At 44.9% G+C, this 22887-nt stretch overlaps 1 protein-coding gene across 1 annotated transcript in view; it reads left to right on the top strand.

The window, feature by feature from the left end:
- TTC26 (tetratricopeptide repeat domain 26) overlaps positions 1-22887 on the top strand; it is a 336565-nt gene that overhangs the window by 168507 nt on the left and 145171 nt on the right. Inside the window, exon 11 of the mRNA XM_018567770.1 lies at positions 4468-4521. Coding sequence (XP_018423272.1) covers positions 4468-4521 — 54 coding nt within the window. The remainder of the gene's footprint in view (positions 1-4467; positions 4522-22887) is intronic.

Below are 22887 nucleotides of genomic sequence, written 5' to 3' on the forward strand. Positions count from 1 at the left end.
TGTGTATCATGTATTATATATAGTTGCTCTGAGGATATCTGGTCCTCCATTACTCACCATGCAGGGTTGGCTTGCGATCTGAGGGAGAAGTGTCCGGAAAGCCGGAGAGGGGCGGGCGTGGGATATTCCCACCGTTAGCTACACGGCCTCCCTGGCCGTGTGGGAGATGCAAATACTGTTGTTTTATCGCGGAAGGAACCATGATTCCCCTACCGAATAATGAGAAACAATGGCGACTGAAACATACGGTGACATGCCAAACCAACAATGTCATATACATGATGAGCTGCGTCTGCGGAGCATACTATGTGGGAAAGACCTTTAGGAAATTATGGAATAGAATATATGATCATACATATCTAATAAAAAATGGGAAACTCACTACCCCCATTAGCCGACACATAGGACTTCACCACAATTTCAATCTAGCGGCTATTAAATTCTATGTCCTAGATCATGTCCATGAAGAGAAAAGAGGCGGAGACATAAACAAAAAACTGCTACAGTCGGAAGCACGATGGATTTTCAAATTAAAATCCACCGCATACCCGGGTCTGAAGGAGACACTTAGCTATAAGTCGTTCCTGTGAGCAATAAGCAAAAAAGAAATATTCATTCTATATATTTACTGTTAGATTTTCTTCTTGTTAAAAGTTAGAAATCAGGCGACGGGACACACTACAAGAGTCCCAGAAATCCTGGGAGATCATTTTGTCGTAGCCTATAATTCCATCCTGCAGGGTCATGCACGGGACTCCTTACGAGCCCAGATATCTGTCATACCGAAAGAGGGCGAGGACCCAGCGCAATGCGCTAGCTACAGACCCATCTCGTTGCTGAATATTGACCTAAAGTTATTCACTCGTATCCTGGCCTCCAGCTTGCTCCCCTTTTTGGACGAGTTTGTGGATTGCAACCAGGTTGGCTTTGTCCCTGGCCGTGAGGCCCGGGGGAAAACACCATTAGGACCCTGACTGTGACCCATCTAGCTTGGTCCATGTCTATGCCTCTTCTCCTGCTGTCCTTAGATGCGGAGAAAGCATTTGACAGGGTGGACTGGACGTTTTTGAGGGACACGCTAATACATGTGGGTGTGGGCATCAGAGGGCATATGAGGCAATGGATAGGCTCGCTATATTCGGATCCTACGGCAGCGGTCAGAGTGAATGGAGTCCTGTCTGAACCGTTCGACATCTCGAATGGCACTCCTGGCGAGTGCCATTCGAGATGTCGAACGGTTCAGACAGGTCTCCATTCACTCTGATGCCCTCTGTCCCCCCTTATATTCCTTCCCACCTTGGAGCCACTCCTCAGAACGATACAGGAATCTCCGGATATCAGAGGACTTGAGTCCAAGACGGGACACCATAAAGTTGCTGCTTATGCGGATGATCTACTACTTTATGTGTTGAGCCCGGAACCATCCCTACCCAATATTTTGAAGTCTCTAGAGGCCTATGGGCGTCTATCAAATTTTAAACTCAACCTCAGTAAATCAGAGGCACTTAATATTTCAATCCCTGCCCCCCGCCTATGTAGCCTCCAGATGGCCTTTCAGTTTAAATGGGCGACGTCTCACATCAAATATCTGGGGGTCTCTATCCCAGCGGACATTAAGGACACCTTTGCTTTGAACCTCATCCCCATTCAGAAATGCATCATCTCAGACCTGAAGTCCTGGGACCGCTCCACGTTTACATGGATGGGTCGCAATAGCATTCTAAAAATGACAATACTTCCCAGATTACTTTATTTCCTCCAGACGTTGCCCATTGCCATCCCTGCAACGAATCTAAGACAGATGCAATCTCACTTTTTGGCCTTTCTATGGGCTAACAAGAGGGCTTGCTTGCGCCATCAGATACTGTCCGGACCTCGAACAGCGGGAGGGTTGACCTTTCCAGACCCCGCCCTATACTATAGAGTGACTCACCTGTCTGTGATTGTAGACTGGTGCTGTAACGCAGGTCAGAAACTTTGGGTAGCCTTGGAACAGGAAGATTGCCCTTGGCCACTGCATGGTATTCCCTGGATTTCTCCGAAATTGCCACTCTCCTCCTGGTCGAACCCACTGGTCCGTGCCACGATGCTCGTGGCGAACAAGGTGCTCCCCTCCCCTGGCCTATCTCCTCTATCATCGCCCTTGACACCAGTAGTGGGGTGCCCTCATTTCCCTCCGGGTCTGCATAACCCATAGGCCAGAGCCCTAGAGACCTCAGGGATGACTAGACTATACCACTTCAGAGACACAGACCGCTGTAAACAAGTTGCTCAGATCCAGACTCTCACTGACCCACCCTTGCGGCTGTGGTGCACCTTACAGGTGAGACACTATCTATGTTCCTTCTCGGGAAAGATGTGCCCTCAGAGAAGTTGACGGATTTTGAGACCATATATTTGAAGGCAGAACCAACTAGACACACCCTGTCTCTGCGTCACACCCTGAACTCCCTGCGCAATCCCCCAGACCTTTCCCACCCGTACTTTGTAAGACAGTGGGCCGCTGATCTAGGAGTAGATTTTACTCCTCACCAGGTAGACCGTATGATCTACTTTGCCCTAAGGTCCTCGGTAGCGAACAAATATAAAGAAGTGGGGTACAAGCTTTTGACCAGATGGTACAGAGTGCCTACGACCCTCCATCTTATGTACCCGTCTGTGTCCAAAGTTTGTTGGCGCTGTGGGGAAGAGCCAGGCATGTGTTCTTGTCCTGCTCGAAAGTCGGACCTTTCTGGTCCCAGATTGCCACACTGATAGGAAAAATTACAGGCCTTACACTCCCATTCACACCCAGTGTATTTCCTCCACTTGGCTCCGCTTTCATGAAAAAATTATCGCCACTCATCACTGATTCACATGCTGAATGCAGCAAGGCCCTGCATTCCGGCCCTGTGGAAGCAGGCCCTCCAGCCGTCCGTCGAGATGTGGGCTAGACGAGTGGAGGAGATCAAACTGATGGAAGACCTGTCCTCATTAAATGGGACCCAGGCCAGATTCATTGCTACATGGGGTACATGGTACCTGTTCAGAGACTCAGCTGACTTCTCTAATGTGTGCCGGGACTGAAGAGAGGGATGGAACCGCTCATGGTGGGGGCACTGTTGCCCTGCCGGGGTACGGCTAAGAGTAACCCATGCCTAAGAGTAACCCATGTGTGCCGGGACTGAAGAGAGGCCTGGAACTGGCCAAAACCTGGAATCTCCCTCTCCTTGTGTGTTTTATGTCGGTCACTACTTTGTTTTATGTTGTCTGTTTTGTCTGTCTTTGTGTACTCCTCAGGAGGGGACCGAAATGGTACTGGCCTCCCTCAATAGTGGGCTGTGCCATGCGGTCTACCAAATGGTGATTTTTTATTTCCTGTTTTCTAAATAAAAAATGTCTTAAGAGATGGGAAGAGAGTACGACCTAACCTGAACCGTCATCATTTATATATACTATATACTATGTATGTTCTGATACAGAATGGGATGGTCTCAATTCCTTTGTCTTAGCCTTTGATGTCAGGTTTATTGACTTGGTTTGATGTGAGGCCATGTGGCCCATATTTTTGCTTATTCTCTCTGCTGTATCCCACCCTATTGTTCATAAATAAAGAATTTGAAAAAAAAAATGCATCCCAATGTATCCCTATGTGTTTTATGGGGTACAGTTCTCACGTGCGCAGTCTGTTCAGTTCCGGACAGAAAAAATACTGCATGTCACGGATACGGTCCGGAAATGCACGAACGCGTCAAAAAACGCACCTTAAACGCACTGCAGCTAACATACTGATAGCCCCACTCCAACAAGAAAAAATGTATTAATTTTTTTTAACTGGAACGCAGCAAAAATGCGTCAAAAGCGCGTCAAAAACACATAGCACCGCGTCTGGTCCGGACATCGTGTGAACAAGCCCTAAAATTAAATACATTTTTGGATGTTTTCCATTATTTATAAACCTCACCTGCTTACCTTTTAAATATACAGTAGCTGTAGCAACAATAATAACATGCGCTCAGACTGAGCTATTTACAATTGAGGGGCCACGCCTATTCAGTGGAACTCCCACTCTCGGATGTGCTAATTGTATACATCTATTTACGGTTTTTATATGGATGAATTTTAGCATATTTATATATATATATATAGACATTATGAATTGAGTATATTAAAAATGGAATTTTATTATATATATATGAATCAATTGACTTTATTATTGGATCAATTCCCTGCTATTCTCCAGTGGTCACCACAAAGCCCCTTTCTTTCTCTTTCCCCCTTTTGATATATATTGCATATATAGGGGTGGTGGCCCAGTTTGTGTGATGGTTCCTAATCTTTGTATTACATGTGTTGTATTATGGCTGAAGAGGAATCCTAGTTGCTTTTGAATGTTCTCTGTTAGAAAATACATTTTAGCACCACATTTTCTGCTTGACTTCTGTAAATTAACTATAATACAAATGTCTTTTCCTTTGCAACATACAGGAGTATATCCTCAAGGGTGTTGTGAATGCAGCTCTTGGACAAGAACTGGGCTTGGTGAGTTATTACACAGATTAATATAGTAGATATACATTTTAGCTTTTTGATGCTGTTCAGACATTCAATTGTTCCGAGGTTTCAACAGATATTTAACAAATACTCAGCAGTAATTATTTTAAAATGATTTATAAGCCAACACATGATGAGTTTTGTAGTACATTTATGTGCTATTTGATTCTAGGATGGTTGGTTATTTTACCTCTGTTTGCTTTTACTTTGAACCGTAGAAGTTTTTTAGATAGTATATGTATTATACTCTGATTGTATTGATTACATTTCTCAAAGATCTTTATTGGATTTTAAAATCCTTCTGCAAAAGTAGCTGATATATAGCCAGCCTTATAGTAATACAAAGATGCTAATTGGTATTTACATGTCAGTGATATTCTTAATGCTATCTTTATAGTAATGATTGACTGTTTTCCGGTTACAGTATAGGGTTTTGATGTGTTTTTTGAATATTGCAAAATGCCATAAATTCTCCATCTCTATTATATTTAGGTAACCATGTAATTAAAGATTGTCCATTATCCCTAGTTAATAGTAGGGTTGCCACCTGTCCGGGATTCACCCGGACAGTCCGGGTTTTAAATGTTGTGTCCGGGTTTCATGGCAGCTGAAACCCGGACACAAGATGTCAGGCAGACAGGGGCAACCAAAATTAAGATAGGGGCTACTGGCCCCCCACTGAAAATAGTCTTGAATGTGATATTTACATATGAATGGATGGAGCTATTTACATATGAATAAGCCGCAACTCATTCTCCCCCCAAAAAATTCTGTGTGTCGCTAGAGTGTTTGGGTTTCGATGAAAGAAAAGGTGGCAACCCTAGTTAATAGTCAGTCTTGAATTCCAAACTAGTACATGGGTTGAAGAGAAGGCAAAAAGTATGTGATACATTGTGGCCAACTAAAATAATAAAAGCATTCAGAAATGTAGGTGTCTGATACAGTCATGTAAAAAAGTAAACAAGTAGGTACAGTAAACTCTGTTCGGTATTCAGCTAACCAGAACTCCCATCAAACCGGCAAAAAAAAAATCCTGTGTACTCACTGTTATGCCAATCCGCCACCTAGGAGGGGGAGAGAGGGCTCTGGAGCATGGAAAGGTACACAAATGGGCTGAAAAGTGCTGGATTATCCTGGGAATGAGTGTCTTAATGATCTCTAAAAAGTGCTGTGTTATCCTGGAAACAGGTGTCTCATTGATTGTTTGTGAAAGTGCTGTGTTATCCTGTGAACAAGCACCACCAAGTGATCACCCCCAGTACTGCAATATATTGCTAATGGTTTAGAGTACAATATACTCTTATAGTATGGGGTATATAATTAGTTAAATCCATTTTTAATAGTAACTCTCAAGCAACCAGAAACTACATTTATCTGGAATCTACCAATCCCCGTGGATGCCAGATAACAGGGAATTTACTGTACCTCCTATAGAAGCAAGTTTCAACAGGCAAACATTAGAGCTTCATTCAAACAGTGCCTAGAGATAAAGGTGATACCCTTGCAATCATTTATTCAACAATTATGTCAATAGATGTAACAGTGTACTGTGAAAAAAACGTAAGTACACCTGTGGCCTTGGAGGCTGGTATTGCACTCTGTTTAGCAGAATTTGTTTTGTAAGTTTTTTCAGTAATTGCTCAGCAGTCTCTATATTCAACTTTTTTTGACCACTGCTCCATAAAAAGAAATGTTTTGTGTTGTCAAATGTCTGTGGGTTTCCTTGTATGAACTACCCATTTCAAATCCCCCACAACATTATAATAGGATGTAAATCTCTTCAACTATTAGTACGTCGGAGAAATATCCGTTAATCTCCAAGTAAACTCGAAGGAAGATATATTTAGAGGCTCATAGTGTAGTATGTTAAAATGTTCTTTATTAAAAAAAAGTTACAAACACTCACATTTAAAAATAAACAATCCTGTTTCTATCTGCCACTTGTACAATGTATTTCTCTGCTACTCTCCGTCCGTGGTGAAGACAGCATGTGCCTGTCTGTCTAGGCGTTTCGTCACCAGGACTTCCTGGTCCTGAATCCTTGTTTTTATCATGCATTCTATCCTCTCGTAATCCTATTTAAGCTGCATTATAATTACTAACCACTAGAGGTCTTTAAAGTGCATTAGATATTGTGCTTCTGAATACAAAATAACAAGCATTTCTAAATATATCATATAAAATCGTTACATAAGGGAGTAATATAAAAACGTTATATACGGGAGTGATATAAAAAAAGATCAAAATCTATGAGAGATGAATGAAAAGTCTTAAATATCTACAATCTGTATAATTCATTTCAAGTAATAAAGTGTGACAATCCATGGTTTTAAATATGATATTCCAATGTATAAATAAATAACTATTGTGAGGTTTGGGGAAGTTAGCACAAATGGTGAGCGCTTAAGGAACAGTCTTGAAGCCATTTTAAACATAAACAGGACAGTCTTTTATCTAATTCAGCAACAGAAAACAAAGCTTCAACGATAATACAAGGTCCGCTTGTATTTCAGCAAAACTGAAGGTATGACAATCCCACCAACTCCACGTTGTTGCACATACTCCTTGTGTCCCAGTCCGTGGACATTGGGGTATTTCTTAACAGAGCCACATTCCACCTTTCGTGGCACTCTTAAGCACATCCCTCATGTGTCACCGGCTCTCTGTCTCCTCAGCTGTCTTCTAGGTGCCACCAGCACACACAGCCACCTGGCTCCCCTCTGACGTCTGGGTGAAGTCCTCCTGACTCCTGAACACCTCTGTTCCTCTTCCCAGCTAGAGCCCAGAACACTAGCCAGCACACTTCCCATAAGTCCAGTGCACAGGTGTGCAATTAGGTGCTGGCCACTACTAAACAATGGACCCAGGAATGGAGATTTCATCCCTCCCAATTCTCTTAGAAATCTCCTAGTTCCAGGATCCCATGCCAAATCCAGATTCCTGGGAAGAGCCACAAAGTCCGCTCTTTCCCAGTACAAGAATTTGCCTCCTGGAACCGCTCAGCCACTCTGGCTGAGAGTCCTGGGTGACTACAACCCCCAGTTCTACCGTGGGACTGCCACACAATACCACACTATATAAATTTAAAACCTAAATGGGATATCAGTTGTAACTAGAGTATTAAACATTATTTAGGAAAAAATATAGATCAATTTCTATATTAAGACATTTCGGTTTCATTGCATCCATAGTGTATATCCACTTTGATTTGTTCAGAGATATCGTTCTTTTTAAATTAGTTCCTCTCCATTGTTTAGTAAACCTGTCAATCCCCACAACTCTTAGCCCCTTTAGGATTCTTATAGTGGAAAAGTTTAAAATGTTAGGGGACATTACATTTAGTGTCCCTTTTCTTAATGTTTTTAATATGTTCTCGTATCCTCACTTTAGTGATCTTGTTGTTCTACCTACATATTGGAGGCCACATGGGCACTCCAGTAGGTAGGTCACATATTTAGTATCGCAGGTTACATAGTTACATAGTTACATAGTATTTGGGGTTGAATAAAGACATACGTCCATCAAGTCCAACCCATATAGGTCCACGCATCATCTCATTCTTAGGGATACTGGTATCCCTGGATATTACGGTCCCTCAAGAAATTGTCCAAACGTTTCTTGAACAAATCTACACTCTTGGCTGAAATCACTGCCGATGGCAGTGAGTTCCAGACCTTAACCGCTCTTACTGTAAAGAACCTTCTTCGCCCATTGTGCTGGAATTTTTTCTCCACCAACTTTAGGTGGTGGCCTCTAGTCTTTGTAATGGAGTTAATCTCAAACAGTTTGTTGCCAATGTTGTTGTCAGCATTGAACATCTTGTACATGAAAATCATATCCCCCTTAATCTCCTTAATTCCAGCGTAAACATGTTTAAGGTCAGAAGCCTTGGGGGTGATTTACTAACCTAAACACACGCACGCACTATGTGCGTGTGATTTTTACACAGCAAAACGTATTTATCAACCAAAAAGTCTCTAAAAGCATATTTCCACTAATGCCATATATGGAAAAATCATGCACATGATGCATATATAATGCTGCTTCACAGTTTAGACAAAAATGGTTAGCTCATGCATTTACATTCCTGCATTCATCAACGCAAGCAACACAATGTAGAGCTAATTTACATAACATCACATTGCAATTCATGGAGGGCTTTGCACAACACACCTGCTGGGTGTGTACACACTACAAAGGTGTCCAGATTCCACCAATAGATCATGCTGGGAGGGAACACACTACAGAGGTGTATACTTGTTCGTGGCGTGTTTATAAGGTTAGTAAATCAACCCCCTTGTCTCATAACTCTGGTCCTCCATTCCCCTAATTAGTTTTGTTGCCCTCCGCTGGACTCTCTCCAGTTCAAGGACATCCCTTCTCAGTACCGGCGACCAAAACTGGACCGCGTACTCCAGATGTGGCCGAACCAATGATCTATGTAGAGGCACAATTATAGACTTGTCCCTGCAATACATCCCCTTCGTAATACAGGACAAGACCCTGCTAGCTTTGTTTACCGCAGCTTGGCACTGCAAGCTACCATTCAGTTTGTGGTCTACAATGACCCCCAAATCTTTTTCTATTTCTGACTTCCCTAGCGGCATACCCATGATTGTATAGCCTATTTGTTTATTTTTATGTCCAAAGTGCATTACTTTGCATTTATCGACATTAAACCTCATCTGCCATAGTATTGCCCACTCCCCTATTTTATCCAGGTCCTCCTGCAATGTTATATTGTCACGATCCGTTTCTAGTTTATTCCCTCCCCGATGTCATTAATTAATAGGTTGAACAGTATCGGACCCAGCACAGATCCCTGAGGCACACCGCTCATTTCACTGGCCCAGTCCGAAAAGGTGCCATTTACAGACACCCTCTGGACGCGTTCCCATAGCCAGTTCTCTATCCACGTACACACCACCTCATCTATGCCCATCGCCCTCAGCTTGTGAAGTAAGCGCTTGTGTGGTACCGTATCAAATGCCTTTGAGAAATCCAGGTATACCACATCTACCGGCTTCCCTCCATCCATATCTCTGCTTACCCCCTCATAAAAAGTTAGCAAGTTAGTCAGGCAGGAACGGTCTTTCCTGAACCCATGCTGATTGTCATTAACTATGCCCTTATCCTTAACAAATTTTACCAAATAGTCCTTAATTATACCTTCTAACAGTTTACAAACTACCGATGTTAGACTGACCGGCCTATAGTTCCCTGGTTGGCATCTAGCCCCCTTTTTGAATATTGGAACTACCGTAGCCCTCCGCCAATCATATGGTACCCTACCAGTCACTAAGGATTCCTTAAAAATTAGGAATAACGGTCTTGTTATAACCTGGCTTAATTCCTTAAGTACCTTGGGGTGAAGGTTATCTGGTCCAACTGCTTTCTTTGCATTGAGCATTTTAAGTCTATGTTCTATTCCGCTTATATAGGTTATAAATTATTTTATCTTAAATCTTTTCCCATTACTATTCAACTCCAGTTGTTCTATTTTTCTTCTATTCTCTGCGATTCTACATCCAATAAACCGTTTGCAGGGGTTGAACCCCACCCCTCCGAATAGTGTTACTTTTTTCACCCGTGGATCTACAACATTCCTTGCTAACATATTTCTAAGTGTGTGAGCCTTTCTATATATAATCTTAGGTTTGTTCTGAAGTAAGGATCCCCTATTGTTTACCTATTACTGTTTCAATCTGTCTATATTTTTATCTTATTTACTTTAGGCGTCAGGAGATGTCTTCTATCCTTTTTAAGCACACGGTCATTAACTTGGGAAATTTTAGCACTATTATACCCCTTTTGAAGGAATCTCCACTGGATCAGTTGAGATTGCTGCATGTAATCCCTCTCTCATGTAATCCTTCTCTGAGGTATAATTTCTCCATATACGTACCAACTGTCCCTTGGGGATATTGTTTATCCACTGGGGGTGATGGCAACTCTCTATCGGTATATATTTACTTCTGTGCGTGGGTTTGAAATATGTCTTTGTACAAATTTTTCTTTTCTCCCAAAAAATATGTTGATCTAAAAAATGTATGGCATCCTTACCAATATTTTTTGTAAATGTAATCCCATAATTATTATCTATTTTCCTCATTAATTCTTCCAAGGGGTCAATATACCTCTTCCACAAGACAAGGCCATGTCCCTTTTTCCCGAAAACTACTTCCTCTTCCTTCACATTGTACCATGAATAAATTAGCCCTACTCCCTTTGTCTGCACATAATATTCTCCTTTATACCGGAAATAATTTATCTTCATGGCAAAATCGAGAGAATTTTTGTTTAGTATCTCTTTGTTAAATGCTTATTTCACTAGATCCTTTAGCTCTTTCTTATATTTTATTCCTCCTTGAGCTTAACATATGTCCCCTCTTCATTTAGAATATTGGACATTTTCCAATTCATAGTATTCTTTATCCATTTTTACGACTCCTCCACCTTTTTGTCTGCTGGTCTTATTATGATATCTTTATTTTTCTCTAGTGTACTGATTCCTTTTTCATAAAATCTCTATCCCTTACATTTTTAGCCTCCAGTTGTTCTAAATTGTCCTCATATGAATGAATACACCATGTCTGTGTGCCATTTGTATAAGTATATCCCCTTTATCTGTAGGCACTGTTTGAATGCAGAACTAATGTTTGCCTGTTCAAATATATTGAAAAAATGCAACAATTTCCATGGGATGTACTTAGCATTGCAGCATGAAAAGTAAACGTTTTGACCTTACAATGGTAATACAAAGCTAGTATTATAGTTTATAAAAGGTGTCATGAGGCCCGATCCCAGCTAGCAAGCTTGATGGCAGCATAATCCCGGAGCTACGTGCTTTCACAGCCCCGGGTTACTGACACAGCGACCAGCTGGTACATTACCGGCTCTCTCCTCTGGCAGTTGCACGATTAGTATCCGGTAATATCCCGCAGACGCACGAATGGCTCCCGTCCTCACAAGATGACAGACTTCTTCCGCCCGTCCAAGTCACAGACCTCACAAGATAGCGGCGTTGGCGGCTCTTCTCCCTCACAGGGAGCCGATGACTTGGAAGCATCGCCCCGCTCTCCTCAGGGCGATGGGTTGGTGGCTCTCCAGACACGCTCTTCACCACTGGAGCCTCGGTCATCTGCTACCCCCACCACGGGGAGCCCTGCACAATCGAGGCCCCGGCTTTCGTGCCTAGTGGAAGAGGTGAGCCCTTCCCATCACAATTTGGATGACATTAGGGAGCTTTTGCCCCAATTGAGAATTATACCACAGCCAATCAGCCTCTCTCAGATACCACTCTCAAAGACATGTTAGTGTCTTTGCGGAGCTCGCTGAATACAGATTTGCAATCTCTGGTGCAGCAATTCCAATCTGATCTGTGGGAGATAGGGTCTCTCATATAGAAAATAAAGTGGGGGACTTTGCTACGATCTTTAATGAGCTTGTAGATTCCCACCACTACAGGTAAGACAATATAACATGACTGAAATCAAAAGTGGCGGATCTTGAGGATAGGTTGCATTGCAATAACATCAAAATAAGCGCTATACCAGAGTCCGTTCGCCCTGAAGACCTATCCAACTTTGTACAAAACTTAATTACAGCCACTCTTCCGCATATCTCTCAATCAGAATTGGTTATTGACTGTATCCACCGGCTACCTAGACCCTTACACCTGTCTGACAGTGTGCCTAGGGACACCCTACTCTGGATTAATTTCTTCCATGTGAGGGAAGGCACATGGAAGGCACATTGCGTAATGCTGCCGCCATGCCTGACACCTATACCAACCTACAGGTGTTCGCTGATCTTTCCCAATACACTCTACAATTCCACAGGAAATTGGTGCCTGTCACGAAGGCCCTCAGAATCAACATAATTCTCAATCGCTGGGGTCTCCCGACCAAACTTCTGATCTCCAAAGATTATAGTCTTTATACTATTACTACTCTGGAGCAGGGCCTTGCTTTTTTACTTCAACGGAAGATCTCCCTATCCTCAGAGGATCGTCCATCTTGCTTCTGATTGGCATGTGATGTCCCGCAAACGGGGACCGAGATGCTGCACTTGATTACAGCTATTTGAGCCGTTCTAATCCTGATTCTGCCCATAGGTTCTACTGGGCCACCTTGGTGGTAACACCCCTGCCTAATGCACAGTTGTGATAACTGGTTCTTTGTCCCATATGGGATACATTTTTTCCTTGACTTGTTCTTTGTTGTTATTTTATACTTTTTTTCTTTCTCAGTTTTTGTTTTCCCTTTCCCATCACGTTTTGAAGAGGTACTTTTCACCATTTCACATAGTGACAACCCATCAACTGATCTTCGTCCTGAGCCATGCTGTAAGTATTTTCCGATTGGCTGTCTTCTCTTGTCCATCATCACGATATGTCTGAGTGAGTACATTACATACATCCACGAATACATCTCCATTTTCAAATATGGCTGTCCAACTGCTCTCTCTTAATGCTAAGGGTCTAAACCACCCTGCTAAGGCATGTTCTCTTTGGCTAGAAGCTATCAAACACCGAGCTGATGTGGTTTGTATCCAGGAGTCCCATTTTCAAAGCAATAATGCTTCCACAAGTGCTTCCCAACGATCATCACAGCCAACGCTCCTTCCAAATTTAAAGGAGTACTGGTGGCTATCAGAAACAGTGTTGTTTCAACAACTTGAAGTGTGTATAGACTCCCTGGGTCACTATATTATATTAGTATGCTCCATCAACTCCAAGCTCTACACCATAGTGAACCTCTATGCTTCAAACTCTCATCAAACGTGTTTTTTCAATAGACTACTCAAAAAGGCTAAGAGAGTCCAACAAGGGGCACTGATCATATGCAGTAACTTTAATCTAGTTCCAGATAGGTCCATGGACTCAACCTTCTTACCAAAGCAGAGACTGCCCTCTCTCTAACCCATCTTCATCACCCATGGCCTGTGCGATGTTTGGAGTTGTCAACACGCCAGTGAACGGAACTATACCTTTTTCTCGCCTCCACACAATTCCTACTCCAGTATAGACCTGTTCCTGGTTGATCACACGTTATTGCCCTGGATACAAGACCGTTCCATACATGGCATTACTTGGACTGACCATGCTCCTGCCTCGATGTCCTGCCTATATGTCTATATCTTCACAACATCCTACCTTCAACTCATTTGTGTGGTGTAATAATGTATTTCTTTTACAGCAACCCAAAGATGTTGCGTTAATACATGGTAGATTGATTAAGCTTTTTTTTATTTGAATGCATACTCAGTCGAGGATCTGTTTATTTTATGGAACTCGCATGAGGCGTACATTATAGGCTTATTGTTGCAGCACAGTTCTCAGTTTAAGAGGTCACAAGCATTAGATCACTTGATATCAGAGATACACAAATTTGCAGCCGAAAACAAATTGCAACCGAGTCATGCCCAATCTTCCGCCTTGTCCCAACTCTGATTAGACCTTAGAAAACTCCTTATGGAACAGCTTTGTAGTCAAACCATGAGTCTTAAATCTAACTTCTACATTAGTGGCAACAAAGCTAGTAAACTTCTAGCTTCACGCAGGAAAGACCAACATACCCGCACCAAAATTCCTTACCTACTACACCCTACTACTAATCACAAACTGTACCATCCCCAAGACATACCTGAATCCTTCTGTGCTTATTATAAGTCCCTATAAAACCTACAAGATGAGGACTCGACTCACCATCCCACACGACCTGAAATAGATAAGTTCTTACAAACTATCAACCTTCCCTCCCCGACGACTTCTCAACTAGACAAACTTCATTTTCCCTTTACTGGAGGGGAGTTAGATAAAATCATAAAATCTATGCCTAACGATAAATCCCCTGGTTCTGATGGCTATTCCAAAGAATATTTTAAATTATTCGCTTCTACCATCAGCCTATACCTTCTCAAAGTTTATGATACAGCAGCGACCTCTGCCCCCTTCCCAGCTGAGGTGCTTCGATAGTCACAATTCCAAAGCCAGGGAAGACTCCGGATCAGCCCCCAAATTTCCGCCCAATATCACTCCTTAACTCGGACATTAAAATATATGCTAAACTGTTGGCCCATCGTCTTCACAAAATTATGCCCTCCTTACTTCCCCCGGACCACAAGGGCTTTACGTCTGGGCGTGAGGCCCCAGATGCCACTAGACGTATTATAAACCTATTAGCCTCTCTTGAAAGCTCTCGAACGCCTTTGTTGCTCCTGGCTTTAGATGCGGAGAAGGCGTTTGATAGAATAAACTGGTGCTATCTTCAATGTGTTCTCATAAAATTTGGTTTCGATCAAAAAATATCCGATATGATCATGGCACTTTACTCTACACCCTCGGCACAGGTGTTCACCTCAGGTGGCTTGTCCTCGCCATTTTCCATTACAAACAGTACTAGATAGGGTTGCCCCTTGTCCCCCTTGATATTTAACCTTTTAATCAAACCTCTTGCTGCATCCCTAAGATCCGATCCTGCTGTCCAAGGTGTCAGTATATATCCTAGACTTTCCCAACAAAAGATCACATGGTTTGCCGACGATGTACTACTGTCACCTACAAATCCGGAGTCTTCTCTACCAAGGGCATTACAACTGCTTAATGATTTGGCATTAAGCAAGTTTTTCCAGATTTACAAGGCTACCACCTGGTCTTCTCTTTTCATCTTATAAATTCTAACAGACTCTTTGAGCTACAGGTAGTTTCCAATTTTTTTGCTGGGTTTCAATGTGTATTTTAAGTAGGATGCAGAAAGTGCCAAGTTTGGGGTTGTTTGGTGTTTTTGCATTTGCAATATTTTTGGGAAAGTCTGATAAGTAGCAGTTTCAGTTCCTTTGCCTATTCTGTATCCAGGTTTTCACCTACAATGCTTCATTCCTTATGAAAAAGTGATGAAATGGGGCATGTCCTGAAGATGGTGGCGTGAGGAGCTAGGAATTCAGGCTCCCTGCTCGACTTCCCAAAATCAGACTTTGCCTCTTACCGTGCCTGCCTGCCTGCCGACACCATGACTAAGAGGGGTAAGCAACGGGGGACCCAGTACACCCCTAAGCGGCTCTTTGAGACCCCAGCACAAGACACTGATGATCGGCCCACATCCCCTCGGCGGGATGCCTCCCGTGCACGTGGCGACACCCATGGCGATCCTCTCCAGCCTACCTCTGCCGACCGCCCGTCTGCCTCGGGATCCCTCAGATCAGCAGGAGTTTCGAGCACTCGCAGCCCTAGGACTTTCATCTCCCTCCGCTGCGCCGTTAGTGACTGGCTCTTCCCCTGTCACAGTGGCGGCTCTCCCGACAGAGCAGGGCCAGCGAGTGTCAAAACGGCCCGGCGGCCCTGCTACTGAGCCAGCCCCCCTTCCTTAGGCCGATTCGATTCGGGCCACGCAGCTGCCCACTAAGGCTCACTTTTTGAGGCCTTTACCTCACATACTGAAACAGCGTACAAACAAAACATTGCAGAGGTCCGTCAGGAGGTTTCCTCTTTCTCCACCCAGTTGTCCGCAGTAGAACAATCTCAAGCGGATCTTGCGGTCAGGGTTGCTAGTCTAGAGGCCGCTCACTCCTTTTCGCAATGCTAAGTAACAGATGTCCTGCTGCACCTAGATGATCTGGACAACAGGGGACGGAGGAACAACATCCGAATCCGAGGGATCCCGGAGTCAACGGATGCTTCTGACCTCAAAGACACGGTGAGAGATATCTTCAATTTATACTTGGACGATCTGATTGAACTGGACAGGGCACATAGATCCCTCGGCCCCGGGTCACCCGACCTGGCCAGACCTCATGATGTGCTTTGTAGAGTGCACTTCTATGCTAAGAAAGAGGAGGTCATGCAGCGCGCATGGTGCAGGGGTCCTGTGGACTTTGATGGAGCACAAATTCACCTTCCAGACCTCTATCGCCGCACCTTACAGATGTGATGACTGCTGAAGCCTCTCTTAGACACCATCCGATCTTCAGGAGGTAGTTTCCATTTCATCTAATTATCCGGTTGCAGGACCACACTTTTGTGTTGAGAACACCAGAAGAACTTCCATATCTGTTTGGTGTTTTAGCTTCTGATCCCGTTGTGGTCCTGAATTGGCCTGCACCCTCCCTGGCCCCGACGACTGGTCGAGCATGTTCAGACATAACGTCCGGATCCCGAGCGACGGCACGCCGGTCAAGGTTACCGGATGAGAATGCATCGTGACCACCGAGCTCCCAGGGGGGAGAGGTCGTTTTTCGCCCTTGCCACTATCTCGAAATGAACCATAAGATGTCACCTGGGTTCAGCCGGATGAGGCGACCTTCATTACCCTCTCCCAGCTCTCTCCCAAGTAGCTTACTTGGCTACCACTTTTGAACCCGGAAGTCTATTGTTTCATTTGTTTCTTTCTTCCCTACAGGTGGGCTTTAAGGTTCGCTCGATCCCGTCTCCCAGTTCTCGGACCTCCACCAGAAGTTGTTGGGCTTACACAATAGGTGGAATGGCCAGGTATATTCTTATCCCTCCACTGGTTCCCCATTTTGGTTTTCCTACCCCAGCGAGATTTGGACTGCCTCGGGACTCGTGATCTGGGAGATGTGGGTAGAGCATGGTAAGTTCCCAATGTTACAGCCATTTTGTTCAGGACTTTGGGAGTGGATACTCTCCCTGCAGTGCGATTTTGTTTTTTGTTCTCCCTGGTTCTTTTTTTTTTTCCTTATAGGTTTGGACAGGGGTTCATGGGCAAAACTGACTAATCTTAGGATTGAATTAAACTCCCTTTTAATGGACAGAGTTAAAGCGCAGATGAAAGAAAGCAGGCGATCCTTCTATGAATATGCGAACAAGCCCAGTAAATGCTAGCGAATGCCCTGCGACACACTGGTCCTAGGTCTATTATGTCACAGATTCTCTCCAGATCGGGTCATCCGCTATCCACATTTCCGGAAATTGCCCAGCAATTTAGGGATTACTATACATCTCTATATAACCTTTCCGGCACATCGAGGGGGCTGCCTTGGGTACTCGAACTACTGCGATCCGACAATATCTGTCCTCCTCAGGTCTCCCGACCATTCCTCCGACTATTCGGGCAGTCGGGCACTGCCTGAGGGCCTGCGGCCGTCAGGGGGCCCATCACCAACACTCCGACCCCCCCACCCGTCCGCCGCCACCTCTCTGCCACCTGCACCTGCATCAGATGCGGCTCTGTAATTGTTGGTCGCTCCTCAAGGGGGTCATCGGGAGGCCCCAGCGGGCGGCCCTCTAATTTGTGCGGGGGCAGTCTCCTCAGTCCGGGGACTGTCCCCAAAAATCGGAGACGAATGGTCACCCTACACCTGAGAGCCCTCACTATCCACCAGGGAGCCACCACAGGGCCTCCACTGGCCACCAGGGAGCTCCCACTACCCACCTGGGAGCTACCACAGGGCACCCACTAATTATCAGGGAGCCCCCACCGGCCACCACAGATCCCGCACTGAGCAGCAGAGATCCCGCACTGACCAGCAGAGATCCCGCACTGACCAGCAGAGATCCCGCACTGACCAGCAGAGATCCCGCACTGACCAGCAGAGATCCCGCACTGACCACCTGACAGTCCACATTGGCCACCTGAGAGCCTAATTAGGGAGCTGCCTCTGCTGCACCCACACGCACCTGTGAAACTCTCTGGACCCCTGGTGAGAGCCTGCACAGCCCAACTGAGAGCTCACACTGGCCACCTGAGAGCCCGCACAACCTCCTGAGAGCCCGCACAACCCTCCTGAGACCCTGTACACAATAGGGCGGCGTACCCGAAGCAACATAGAGTATGTAGACTCATATTATTCTGCATTGCTGTAATATGTATTGCTGGGATTTGTAGTCCTCTATAGCTGATGGCATTCTGCGTTGCTGTATAATGGTATTGCTGGGAATTGTAGTTCTCTATAGCTGTTGGTATTCTTCTCTGCTGTATAATGTATTGCTGGGATTTATGGTCCTCTGTAGCTGATGGCATTCTGCATTGTTGTGTAATGTATTGCTTGGAATTGTAGTTCTCTATAGCCAATGCGATTCTGCAATGCTGTACAACTGATTCCTTATTAGCATAGCGGGGAAGGCAGGTGCACATTTTGCATTACTCCCGCTACGCTAATAGCGTATCTTCTCAGAAGCTGCAAACAGCACTGACGAGGCATCCCTCCACTACCAGTGTGCTCCAATTTTCCTCAACCCATACATTTCTCAACCGCGTCTCTTCCAGGTGCGCATGTCATGAAGAAAGGGGGTCATAAAAATATCTGATTCGGATGAGGCAGCCCCACCGTAAGTGACACAGTCGAGAAAATGTATAGGGTCGAGAAAAATTATATAACACTGACTTTGACACTGTCCGGCCCCTCCCACTATCCTCTCACAGCCCAGAAGCATGGACAACCAGCAGCGGTCTACAGTGGGAGAGAGTACCTAAGTACCGGACATGGAGTGGAGTAAGGCCAGAACTATGTAGGGAGGAGCCCAGTGGGAGGAGAGCACCATCCCTCAGCCAGTCACCCCTTTCATGGACTTACTAGGAGCCTTCACATCACCCGGCCATTCACACTAGTGTTACATGGATGGCAAAAGTGGCAGGCAGGGGCGGGGAGAAGAGGCAGGAAAAACAGGAGGAGGGCCAAGTTGCTGCACTATGGGTCTCTGGGTTGTACTTGCCCCTTGGCTAAAAGTTGGCAGTCAGCCCCTGCTGTATTCCACACCTGCCGGGCGCCGAGAGCTGATTTAATTGTGGATGTCATCGGCACCCGGCGGTTGCGGTATTCACAATTGTGGGCAACGTTGGACTACATGTCGCAACCACGGGGCGCAGATGCCATCTGCAATTAAATCAGCTCTCGGCACCCAGCGGTTGCGACATGCAATAAAAATGATTAGTGCCCCCCCCCAGATTTGACTGTGGTATCTTATGTGCCCCCCCATATATTGTTCCTAGAGTCGCCACTGAAGGAGAGGCAGCTGTGTGCACCATCTTGCTGTTTTCGGCCGAGCTGCAGCCAAACTAGTAGATGCAGCTGTGTTAAAGTGGCGGGGGCAGTGTCCCCCGCCTCCCGGGTCCAACAGGCACTGTCTTCGCCGCTTTAACACAGCTTCATCTACTAGTTTGGCTGTGAAAAGAGCACAGAGATGTCACGGGAGGAGGGGGGTTTGTCACGCAGTGGTGGTTGTGTGCAGACCGAGAGCAGACTTCAGCATTACTGCCTGTTCTATGACTTCCACAAGTTCAAACATTCGGTCTACTCCTCCTATTGCTCTGAGGACTGAAAAGAGACTTGCTGATCATTTCACCCATGCTGAACTCCATAGCTCAGTTTTAATATGTTTATGGAAACATAGTTTATCAGCACATATAACCACCTAACTTATATAAAACCAACAACAGATAATAAATCTGCCCCTGGTGAGACCCTCCGCATCTGCCCCTGGTGAGACCCTCCGCATCTGCCCCTGGTGAGACCCTCCGCATCTGCCCCTGGTGAGACCCTCCGCATCTGCCCCTGGTGAGACCCTCCGCATCTGCCCCTGCTGAGACCCTCTGCATCTGCCATTGCTGAGACCCTCGGCATTTGCTGCACCCACCTGCTGCACCTGCTAAAGGTGAGCACGTGTGCTGGCATGGAAGGAGCTGCCCAGTAATGCGCGTGTGCGGGTGACATCCCACGGGGATCAGACTGTGTGTGATGGCTGATCCCGGAGATGTTGCTGTGTATGTGTCATTCTAACTGCCCAGTCTGCCGTACATTGGATCTGGTCTGAGGTCTGCAGTGTATTGGTTCTAATCTGAGGTCTGCCATGTATTGGATCTGGTCAGAAGTCTTCCATGTATTGCTTCTAGTCTGAAGTGTGCCGTGTATTGGTTCTGGCCTGAGGTCTGCCATGCATTCTGCCATTTAGCTCGCTTTCCAAATTGCCTATATTGGTCTAGATTTTGACCAGTTCCCCGGCAATTCAGCTTTTAGTGAATTGGCCCACTATTTGAAAAATAATGTGGAGAAAAAATCTCTGTGACACAAGAATGTCTATGCAGGTGGGGAGTGTGGGAGGGGCTTGTATATGGGCGGAGCTCAAGGGGGCCCCATAATCTTGTATTGTCCGGGGGCCCCATGTGTTGTCAGTTCGCCCCTGACTCTACCCCTACTGCCAAGGTCAGGGTCAATGAGGTTATTTCAGAATCCTTTCCCATTGGAAATGGCATAAAGGGTGTCCTTTATCACCTTTACTATTTATTCTAACCCTTGAGCCATTCATGCGTACGATCCAAAACTCTTCAGATATTACTGGAGTACAGACGCCTACTGGAGGCCACAAAATAGCGGCTTATACTGACGACCTACTATTTTGAATTACGAACCCGAATGTGTCTCCCCAATTTAATGGTGGAGATTTCACGTTATGGCAACCTTTTCTAATTTCAAAATTTTTTCTAAATCTGCGCTTCTAAACGTCTCCTTGCCTAATCGTCGTCTTCAGTCTCTTAAACCCCACTTTCCATTTCAATGGGCAGACTCGCATATCTGATACCTTGGCACTTCCATTCCTGCTGACCTGTATAGGGTATCTAGCCTCAATTTCCCGCCCCTCTTGCGATCCATTTCGAACGATTTAAAAGGATGGGACAAATCAGACTTCATGTGGTTTGGCCGTAATAGTATCTTAAAAATGAACATTAGACTGCTATACCTAATTCAAACCCTTCCTTCCAGTGGATATACCAGCATCCTTCCTGAAACGGACCAGGTCCATCTTTAGCTCCTTTCTGTGGGCGCAGAGTAGAGCCAGGCTCAAATTGAGCTTTCTCTCCCGACTGAAACAAGCGGGAGGCATTGGATTTGTGGATCCTTTCCTTTATCACAAGGCTGCACATCTGGCCCGGGTTATGGACTGGTGCTGCCATCCCAAGACTAAACTCTGGGTCCGTTTAGAACAAGCTCTCTGTGAATACTCTTTGTAGGGTATACCTTGGCTTTATCCCTCGCCGCCACTCTCTAAGTGGGCTAACCCTATGACCAAAGCGACTATGAGGACTATTGCCCCACTCATCCGCTTGACCCGTATTTCATCTGTACCTTCACCTCTTACACGGTACTGGGTAATCCGGCCTTTCTACCGGGACTCAGAGGCACCAGATTTCAGAATTAGCTTTCTGTGAATTTCTCGAGACTATCGCATTTTATTACTGAAGGTAGAATGATGACTAAGGCGGAAATCTTGCAATAAGTCGCACCTCATGTAGAGTCATGGAGCTCGATGCAATTGTCCCATTACCTGCGCTCCTTTAAAGACCTTTCTCAAATTTCCAGACCGCTCACCCAGTTCGAACAAGCCTGCCTTAAGTCGGAAACCAATTCGCCATATACTGCGATCCATGGCGTCGCTGCTAAATGACTGGTCAGACCCCCCACCACCCAGGTTCCTCCAGCTTTGGGAAACCGACCTGGCAATCCCATTTACGCCCTCTCAAAGGCATATAATCCTGCTCCTAGCCCATAAATCATCTATTTCGTGCAAAATACAGGAATCTGGATACAAACTGTTGACCAGCTGGTATAAGGTACCGACTATGCTACAACAGATGCACCCATGCACCTCCCCGCTTTGTTGGAGATGCTTACGAGCTGGCAGAGGGTCTGCAATATCATGACGACTGTCACTGGCTCTGCAAAAGAACAGACTGAATGTATTTTTTTTAACTAAAACATTTTATTGAAACTTTTACAAATTCTGTTGATAATACAAGTCAGAAAAACATTGTAAAATGATATCACATAATCGGTATGAAATTGAAGATTATACAAAACGAATTAAATGTTGAAACTACAGTTCCAAAGTCAAGGTATGGTCGCAGAGGTCTTCCTGGAGTCAGTCCGATTGTGATATTAATCAAACATTGCAAATGTGTATGTGGTTATCACTAATACAAAGAGTATTAGAGCATATAACATTATCGATCACCCCTCAAAAGTAGGTAAAATAGAACAAAAATAAAAGCAATAAGTAAAGCAAGAGAAGCATTTCACCCCGGCATCCCGTCTCCTCTTAACTATCCAGGGTTTCATTCCCCACCAGTTTCTCTCCTTGTGATTGAAGTAGTTTATTAAATTAGGAATATTTGCTAGTCAGATATGACCGCATCGTCCGATAAAAAGTGAAGAGGGTCATTGGAGTCATCTACTGTATTACCGAGGTAACTTCTCCCGAGCTAGGAATTGGAGCAGCTAATCTTGCGAGTGACCCATTAAGCTCGGATTCTAAATACCAAGTGGAGTGTTGAAAAGGGGACACTAAAGTATGTAATTCAAAATCTTGAAACTAGTGGAGAAGGAAAGGACACCAATTAACAA

Source organism: Nanorana parkeri, unplaced genomic scaffold, assembly GCF_000935625.1.
Source record: "Nanorana parkeri isolate BGI_ZX_2015 unplaced genomic scaffold, ASM93562v1 scaffold1090, whole genome shotgun sequence".
NCBI classification, from domain to species: domain Eukaryota; kingdom Metazoa; phylum Chordata; class Amphibia; order Anura; family Dicroglossidae; genus Nanorana; species Nanorana parkeri.